Source organism: Mchenga conophoros, linkage group LG18 (assembly GCF_057382185.1).
Source record: "Mchenga conophoros isolate Kocher_MC1m ecotype Shallow Benthic linkage group LG18, M_conophoros_male_GT1.1, whole genome shotgun sequence".
Lineage (NCBI taxonomy): Eukaryota > Metazoa > Chordata > Actinopteri > Cichliformes > Cichlidae > Mchenga > Mchenga conophoros.
The window spans coordinates 699,362-708,481 of NC_140543.1; the positions used below are offsets into that span (position 1 = coordinate 699,362).

General features: G+C 53.6%; 1 protein-coding gene across 3 annotated transcripts; it reads left to right on the top strand.

Annotated features, from left to right (window-relative positions):
* The first annotated feature begins 475 nt into the window (after window positions 1-475).
* On the top strand, window positions 476-9,094 carry fastk (Fas-activated serine/threonine kinase). 3 transcript variants are annotated; one of them, XM_085254182.1, is made up of 11 exons: window positions 476-754; window positions 2,200-3,001; window positions 3,082-3,388; window positions 3,493-3,680; window positions 3,799-3,947; window positions 4,023-4,239; window positions 5,022-5,181; window positions 5,366-5,457; window positions 5,941-6,628; window positions 6,705-6,819; window positions 8,413-9,094. In XM_085254182.1, exons 2-11 carry the CDS (start codon window positions 2,242-2,244, stop codon window positions 8,497-8,499), a joined length of 2,763 nt encoding a protein of 920 aa, XP_085110308.1. In that variant the 5' UTR covers window positions 476-754; window positions 2,200-2,241; the 3' UTR covers window positions 8,500-9,094. The 3 variants fall into 3 exon arrangements, with proteins under 3 accessions (XP_085110308.1, XP_085110307.1, XP_085110309.1); XM_085254181.1 differs by having other exon boundaries at window positions 477-642; XM_085254183.1 differs by having other exon boundaries at window positions 738-842.
* Window positions 9,095-9,120: the final 26 nt, after the last annotated feature.

Sequence of the window (9,120 nt, forward strand, 5' to 3'; positions counted from 1 at the left end):
AATGGAGCATTGTAACGAAAAATAATTTCCCCTAGGGATCAATAAGTATTCTGATTCTGAACACACCCAGACACTCACACACGAGTCAAACCCTGTTAAACATGCTGATGAGTTAGTGTCAGATTCCTAATCAGAAACTCTTTTATTTCAAGCTTTCCAGTGTGACTGAACATTAATCATAAACTGCTGCTCCCTTCATGCTCACATCTCTGCTCAGGGCTGCAGATCAAAAGACACCGAACTGAAACTCAAACACATGAATCCAGGCAGGAGCGCTGACCTCTGACCTCTAAGTGATCCGGCTACACAAGGGGGATCACTTTTAAAGGTCGCTTATTACTGGGCACACGGACTACGCCCTACAGAAATAGATTATTAACATGCAATAAACGTCTTCAGCTGATGCGGTTACAACATGAATATATTTAAAAACAATAAAATCACACAGAGCCGCTCCCGGCTACAGCCGCCTGGGGGCGCTGTCGGCCTCTCCTCCAGGTGCATGCCGGGTAGAGCAGGATGGCGTCCCCGTCTGTGAGGAGGATCGGAGCGGCTGACCGCGGACTGTCTCCCCGCTGATCCCGCACTCTCTGTGGCCTCAGGACCTTAAGGAGCGTAGCTGCGGCCTTTCTGAGCCATGAGGTAAACTCTCCCGCTCTGTCACGCGCTCATCGGTTGGGGAGCGCGCGCCGTGACCTGCGTACAACCCGGCGAGTCCCCCGCTTCCCGGCGGGCTAACAGCGGCTAGTAGAAGGTAGCATGCTAACAGCCCTGCAGACGGAAGCCACAGTAGCTTAGCTTAGCTTAACTTAGTTTATACCTAGCCTGCTCTCCCCGGATTGGTAAGCAGCAGCTGCAGGTTTGATGAACTGATGCTATCCGCCGCTAGCTCCGGCTTTCAGCGGGGTCAGCCGGCTAGCTTTGCCAGCTGTCCGGCAGCCTGCTGGCGCACAGCCCGAGGAGCCTACTTTCCATCCCTGAAGGCTATTTAAAGCATGACATCATATTTTTATGACGTAGCGAGTGACGTTGTTGTGACCCCACGGGCACTTTAGCAGATTTGGGGTTAAAGGACAATGCTGGATGTTAAATGCTAATGTTAGCAAGTGGGCCTGACTTCAGGTGACAGGAGGACAGCTAGGGGGCGTGGTCTGCGAGCAGCTCATTGACTGTCAGGTGATCGGGGGAGGGTTCACTAGGTGCCCCTGCTGGGCAGGTTCAGGGTCTCTCATGCTCAGTTCATTTTTGGTGTTTGTTCTGCAGGTGTGGGTGTGATGAGAGCACCTAGTGGTAATCAGTTAGCGTGTTCACTCAGACGTTACCTGGACAGGTGAGTGTTACTGTAGGACAGTAACACGATTTTCACATCAGGTCTGCATGCCAACAAATACACAATATACTAAATGGTTGTGTGGTCCTGTGTGTGTGAGAGAGAGAGGGAGTGAAAAGATGCCACCTGGTGGTGACAGTCAGCAGCTACAAGCTCACCATTTCCTCAGCTTAGATCTGAAAGACGCCAAATGTGGTTTCAAACCGGCGGTTTGTGCACGTTCACACACACGTGACAGGTGTGCCCCGTCATGCTCACACACACACCGGTAACCCTGGGTCTCCTGACAAGAGCTGGGTGGTTTATTGGCTTTAACACGCTGGAAATGGATAGCATGTACGACTGCTGAACGTTCGGATGACAAGTGAGCTGGAAGAGAGCAGGGAACGATGGCGTGGAGCGGGAGATCAAAAATAAAAGTTATTGTTTTTAACACTCGGGTTCACTTCAGCTCTTTGGGTGTTAGAACTCACGGACTAACAACAGCATGAGCAGAGCGGCTGTAGCTGAGACTTCGAACACTGCCCCCATCTGACTGCAGAACTCTCTGCAGGCAGGCAGTGAATGCCTCGCTTTGCTCAGCCTGAAATCCTGCTTCTCGCATCTGATGAGATGTGCTTGTCAGATGTTGATGTAACCAGGATTAGGGGTATACATGGTGCAGTGGGGCGGGGCATAGAGCAGTTGTCAGACAGGAAGAGACTCTCTTTGTTCATGCAGCTTCACCTATGATGCAACTTTAGGGTTGGACCTGCCTGATGCGGGGAGGGGCCTTGTTAGGACAGAATGTGCATTTTTAGGATCTGTCAGAATTTGCTCCGCCCATCAGGCGCGACCTGCTGCTTATTTGTACCTGTGTGTCTCTGCAGGTGCGCTGCGCCGATGTCTGCAGGCGGTCTGGCTGTTGGACTATGCTGCGTTTGTCCACTGGGTGGCGCCTCCTGAGCCGAGCTCGCCACCTCCCTCCCTGCCTCCCCCGCCCTGCTGCTCAGTCTGTCGCCATGTATGCCGCCCGCCTGTATGGCACTGCGGGGGGAGGAGGAGGGGGTGGTGGAGGGGGCGGGGTAAAACAGGGGCGGAGGCCAGGACTATCTGTGCTCGAGGTGCCTCACCCCCATGCAGCCCCACCTCCCCCTGCCTTCCCATTGTACCAGGGTCGCCCCGACGCCCACCGAGGAGCACAATTCCACTACCACCCGCAGCCCCATCACCTGGCTGCACCCCCGCTGCCCCCCCATTTCCAGCACCACGGCGCCTTCCACGCATACGGGGGTGGCGGGCCCGCAGGAGGCGCTGCCAATAGCAAGAAGAAGACGTGGAACTTCATCCACGAGAAGATGAGCTACGACACGTTCTTCACCATGAAGCGGCTGATCGAGCGCTCACGGCGGCCCGACGAGGTGCTGCGCTGGGTCACCCAGAACCCCGCCAAGATCTCCCACAACCACTACCCCGTCGCCCTGCAGAAGATCGGACAGCTGCTGCAGGCCACGCCCCCCGTCCGCGCCAGCAGCAGTGAGACCGACAGCGAGGCCTCCGGAGTGGAGGGCGATGCCCGACAGATCCTGGAGCATCAGGACTTCCGGACGCTCTGCAACGCCATCGTCAGCGACTGCGCCAAGTTCGACAACTTCAGCATCGTGAACTGCTTGTACGCCGTCGCCGCGCTCGGTGAGTCGCTGCGTGACGCTCAGACACACGCCCGCTATCACCCGCAGCGACGCCACTCACCTTTATCTGACCCCTCACAGGTCTGCCCAGCGACTCTGAGGTGGTGCAGGTTCTGGAGGTGGAGTCTCAGGCCCGGCTGAACCAGTTCAACCAGAAGGACGTGTCGATGGTGTTCAGCTCCAGCATGAAGCTCCACCCGGGCAGCCAGCACCCGCTCACGGAGGCCTGCCTGGCCGGCCTAGAGAAAAACCTGGAGCGAGAGCGCCACCCGCAGACGCTCTTCCTGCTGCTCTCCTACTACAGGCTCAAATGGCGGTCAATGCAACCGCAGGAAGCCGCCGGCGCTAACAACGGCACGCCTAACCCTGAACAGCTGGTCGCCAACAGGTGAGAACGCGCGTTACCTGGGTTGTTGTTTCTGGTACCCGTGCTGAGGTTTGCGATGTTGGCGCCGTGGCAGCGGTTAACTGCACGTGTGCGTCTGTCCTCAGGAAGATCCTGCGTCTGGTCAAACACACGCTGGCGAGTGTGAGCGGCGTTCGAGACCAGGAGATGGCGCTGCTGGACGAGATGCTGGCAGCGTGCGCCCGTGAGGCGAGTAACAAGAGTCTGGAGCTGATCTTCAGCTCTCACCTGTTCTACCAGAACAGACAGGAGAGGTTCATCAGCAGCCTGGCAGGTGGGTCGCTTCACCCTCATCCCTCGCCATCGAACACGTGGCCATTGCTGTCTCAGCTGTTCAGGTGACTCCGCCTCTGCTGACTCACCTTAACTAGTAACATGTTTCTCTCCAACAGAGGAGTTACCAAAGAAGGTGGACAGCATCACGCCCTACACGATGGCGCTGATCGCCAAATACATCGCCCGCCATCGGCTGAGAGAAACCCGCCTGCTCGACACCATCGCCGAATTTCTGGTGAAGAAGGCGGAATATCTGGACAGTAAGGTGAGGCCGGTCTGGTGGTCACGTGACCTTGAGAGCGGCGCACAGGACTGCAGGTGTGTTTGTGTGTGTCCTCAGGTGATCCAGAAGCTCGTGTTCCCGTTCAGCCGGATGAGCTACCGTCCTTCCAATGAGCAGCAGTTCTTCTCCCGGCTGGAAGAGGTGGTGGAGCTGAAGGCGCTCAGCTCGCCGCTCGCCACGGTCAACATCCTCATGTCTCTGTTCCAGCTCGGACATTTCCCCGGCCTGGTCCTCCACCGGGTCTTCTCCTCCGCCTTTATCAGCAACGTCACCAGTGAGTACGGCCAACATGAACCCAACTTTCCAACTGACCGGTCGGGATGGGAATATTTAAAAAGTTATTACTCAGATAACACTTTTCCTAAAAGTAATGCAGCATGTTACTTAGTTAGTTCCAGGATAACGGCGTTCGTTATCCTACTCGTTACGTTACTTTGATGTTTCTCTGTAAAATGATCTGAAACACACCATCATCATCCTTATTTAACAACGTAAACCTGAGGCTACACAAACAACACAAACTCTATCCTGCTGAGGACACCCGCACAAAAAGAGGCTTTAAAACGGTTGTCATGGTGATTCTACTGTAGAAACATGAACAGGTAAAGGCTGCAGCCTGACTGCTGAAGTTCAGGCTCTGGCTGCTGGGATGGAGTCTGCATACACTCAGCTTTAACGTCACTCTGAGTTAGCATGCTGTCCGACTAGCTTAGCGTTAGCATGCTGTCCGACTAGCTTAGCGTTAGCATGCTGTATACATGAAAACTTGATGATTTTTAAGTTTTGTTTTTTCTGTTGTTATTTCAATTATATTTGCATGTTCGAAATAAAAAATTATATCTATCTAAAATCAGCTGATTGTAGTGAGAGTGCAAGAACCAATAGGCAGGAGGACTAATGAGTCCAAGGACCTGGACTACTGGTCGATTCCCTATCGACTGGTTACACCGTCCACTGTGACTGGTTTGCGACTCATAATATTGATCCTGTTCTAGCCATTGACTGATTACCAGTACCAGGTTAGCCAGTGTGACCAGTGTGCTGCTTTCCCCGCAGACAGCCCCTATGCTCTCATCGTCAGGCGATACTTGTCTCTGTTGGACGCCGCTGTCGAGCTGGAGTACCGCGACTACACAGGGCCGCGACTGCAGGACGCACACAAGGTTCTGATGTTTGACCACGCCCTCACGGCTGACGAGGTCAACCGCAAGTACAGGTAACACCTGCACACTGACCCTCTTGGTTGGTGTAAACAGAGTCTGTTAGCGTCCACCTCACCAGGCCGAGGTCAGTTCAGCTCAAACTCATCAGGATTAGAAAGCACCGACAGGTGTGCTCAACACCAAAGCGACCAGAATACCAGACAGCAGCTGAGCTCTGATTGGTCTGTTCTCTGTCAGTTATAAAGGTCTGGTGGCTGAGGCTCTGCGGCAGCTGGTTGGAGAACATAACTACAAACAGGATGAGGTCCTCCCCCCGGGATACTACACAGGTGGGACACACCTGCGCACACAACCTCTCACCTGGATATTTGGAGCTCCAACGATTTTAAAACATATGGGGGGGGGCTGGCTCAGCTGAAAAACATGGCGATCATCGTGCAGTGTTTGGCTGGTTGGTTTGGTTCGGCCTGGCTTCACTCATGCTCCACCCACATGTGTTCTGCTTGATCAGCCAATTACAGAGCTACTTCCTTTCAAAGTAACTGAGATGCTCCTCCCGTATTTCTGATGCTGTTGGCAAAAGTTAAAATGTTTCATTAGACGCCGCTGACCTTCAGCTGTGGTCTACTTCCTGTTGCTTAAACAGAAAGTTACATTTTGGACAAGCAGCCTTCACATGCGTACGTAGTTCAAAGGTCAAACGCGTGTGTGTGTGTGTGTTAGGAGCTGGGTCACAGAGGGGCGGAGCCGTCAGCTGCCCCTGCATGTTACTGTTGTGTTGCTACCTGTAATGTGATTACTCTTCTCTCCAGACTTCCTGTTGTGGATGGACACTTCCGGGCGGGTTCTTCCCATCCGCACTGGAGCCGGCCTCTCTCTGACTGTCGTTCCTCCGTCCTGTGTTGTTGTGGCGTCTAAGCCTGCTGATGCAGCGGTTGCCGCAGTTACCTCTGACTTCCAGAAGTTCTCTCCGTTCGTGGCGATGGAGGAGGGCGCCGAGCACTCGTGTCAGGTTGGTGAGGGGATGGTCGGGGCAATGGAGCCGCGGGCCTTCCTGCCCCATCACATCCGCGGCACGCCGGGCACCGCGCCCCACCCGGGCCACCCACAGGCGGGGACCAATGGCAGCACGGTGAACTACGGGCCGTACTACGTCCCGGCGGGGGAGTACTACTCAAGCCTGGCCAAAGAGCACTCGCTGGAGAGTCAGGATAGCTCCACCCTCAGCAGCCCGCCCTCGGACGGCCTGGCTCCGCCCACCACCCAGCCGCCCGCGGGGGCCAGTGCCCCGGACTCTCTGTTCCAGTTTTCCATTGGGAAGATCCTGGAAGACGAGGGTGGCACGGGAGCCCCGAGGCCGGACCACGAGCTTGGGGGATTCTACAAAGGAGTGACGTACGCCGAGGGGGCTGACAGACCGCCCCTGTCGCCACCGCCGCTCCACCCCCCTGAGCAGCCAGACCCCGACGGCCTCCCCGCAGACCAGAGGCAGATCCGGAGGTAAGTCAAACTCCGAGCCTGTGCAGAATTAGTAGCGCCTGCCGCCACTAACGCCACCCTGCTGTGCTCTCTGCAGGGTCATCATGTCCGTCAATGATAAGTGGCACTACTGCCACAACTCTGAGGTCCTGGTGGGCTCCCGTGCCATGAGAGACCGCCACCTGAGGTTGCTGGGATATGTCATCCTGCAGGTGAGTCGGTTTTGCCATCAAGCAGTGATGTTAAAGAAACAATTACAGAGAGAAAAGATATAGGCTCCAACACCTGACGACGTTAATGCTATTGTCCACTGACTGTTGATTAGCCACATTTAGCACCTTTCAACTGCTGACTGAAGGAGATCAGAGCTGAAGTATCAGTGCCTGTTTTATCCGGACACACGAAGTTCTGTCACAGCAGTGTTTGGCTCCAGAATGATCGATCAAACATACCAACGCCGTCACTGAAGCCCGCCGCCGGTCTGCTGTCAGTCTGTCTGAGATTAGCCTGTCAGTCGGATATCGGTCTGCCGTGGGTCTGATTATATGGAGTCCAGTTTTTGCTGCTCTTGACCAAAAGGTTTCTCACGTGTGGGACTAATGAAGCTGTGTCTTGTTTTAGTTGGCTTCCTGCTCTGTGGGAAATAACGCGGACAAGTTTGCGCTGCAATGGTTTATAATCAGAAATGATCTGCAAACGTTCGATAAGTCTCTGAGACTGTGCACAGAGCGGCTGCCTGCCATCAGGCTGTTTGCATTTGCCCGTGACTCAGTGTGGATACGTCACCACACACAGTATCACGGTGTGCTGTGATTCTGTCCACTTTACCTGATGACAGTCCCCCATGGCTTCCCCGAACCAAAGTCCTGATAAAGAACCTGCTCACACTGAAACAACCGCGTGAGTCAACTGCTGCAATAAAGAAGAAAACATGTGGGCGGGTCTGTTGTGCCCCAGTCGTGCGTTTGGGCACCACTGTGAACGACGCACGACAGACCTGCCACGTCTTCAGTACGCTTCTTTATTGCAGCTGTCGATTTGCGCGCGGCTGCAGCGTTTCAGCTACAGCCTAAACACATCAACCACAGGACCCAGTTTATTCTGTTTTAAGCCGGCGAAGCGTGAGTGGGGATGCTGCTCAGGTGTGTCCGCCTCAGCCGCGCCGCTGACCACACCCCGCCGCAGCCAATAAGACTGAACAGTATTAAACTAAATGATATATTTTCCATCTCTGTTCACAAGTTTCTGGATTTCAAATTCACGTTTGTTTAACTTGTTGCTCGTTTGAAGACGTGCTGCAGACGAGTGAAGCAGCGCGGTGACAAACGTTACAAACAGCTGTTTAAAACAAAAATGACTGAAGGATTCATTGTGAACGACTTTATGTAAATAAAGCTGCAGCTCGGCCTTTGTGTCGTCGTTTTGTTTAGATGGGGGCGTTACCTATAGCTCTGCAGCTAACCAGCACGTAGCAGCTGGTCCAGCTTCAGTAACCACGCAAACCTCACGGCTCACTCGTGTCCAAAGAGACAGACCAGCTGACCGTTTGGACGCCATCAATCCCTCAGTCAAAGCGGGCTCATCTAGCTGGCTAACGCCATTAAACTTCAGAAACTTCATTTGGCCCTGCCCACTGCCGCCAAATAACATCAGGCCAGATAGTTTGAGCTGCTGTGATTGGTTGGTTTAAACTTCTGGTTTCCTGAGATAAAACGTCTGTTTTTGTAAATGTGATAGGGTTTAATGCTTGTTCCGTAAGCTCCTCCCATCACGGTCATGTGACGTGCTGTTTCCTGTCTCTTCAGCTGCCGTACCACGAGCTGGAGAAGCTGAATGGCATCGAGGAGGTGAAGCAGTACCTGCACAAGAAGCTGCTGGACGTCACGCTATGACGTCCTGACAGAGCGTGCGTCCTGTCTGATGTCAGAGGTCATGGTTACCTGGTGACGTCCCGTTGGAGCTGCACAAGAAGGAGTTCCAACCAAACTGTTCATTTTTCATAGCGTTTAAGAACTGATTCCTTATCAATAAACAGATCAGTTAATCAATACAAACACCATCAGATCGATTATTGATCAGCTGACAGGATGCTGCTGTTTTCTGGGCAGTCTCTAACACAGGCGCGTCTCACCTGGGGGGGCATCTGTGATCATGTGACTATCAGCACTGAGGACAATGGGACTGTTGTTCTGAGACCTCATTGGTCGCCCTGCGGATGATCTCACTCGTTTTTTTTCCTGGATGGGGAGGGCAGTCCCTTTTATAAGGTGTGGCAACTATGGCAACAGTGATGCATGTGTGGGACTGTTTTATAAGTGGGGGGTGGGGGTCACAGAGCAGGGGATGATGGGAACTGTAGTGTGCCAAAGGTCTGAAGGACAGTGCTTAGTGTTTGGGTCAAAGGTCAGATTATTTATTTGTGTGTGAGGTGATTGACAGATGTTTGTTTATATTCTATAAATCTATTAAAGCTGAGATGAACGCAAACTGTGTCCTCACTGACTGACGGGGTC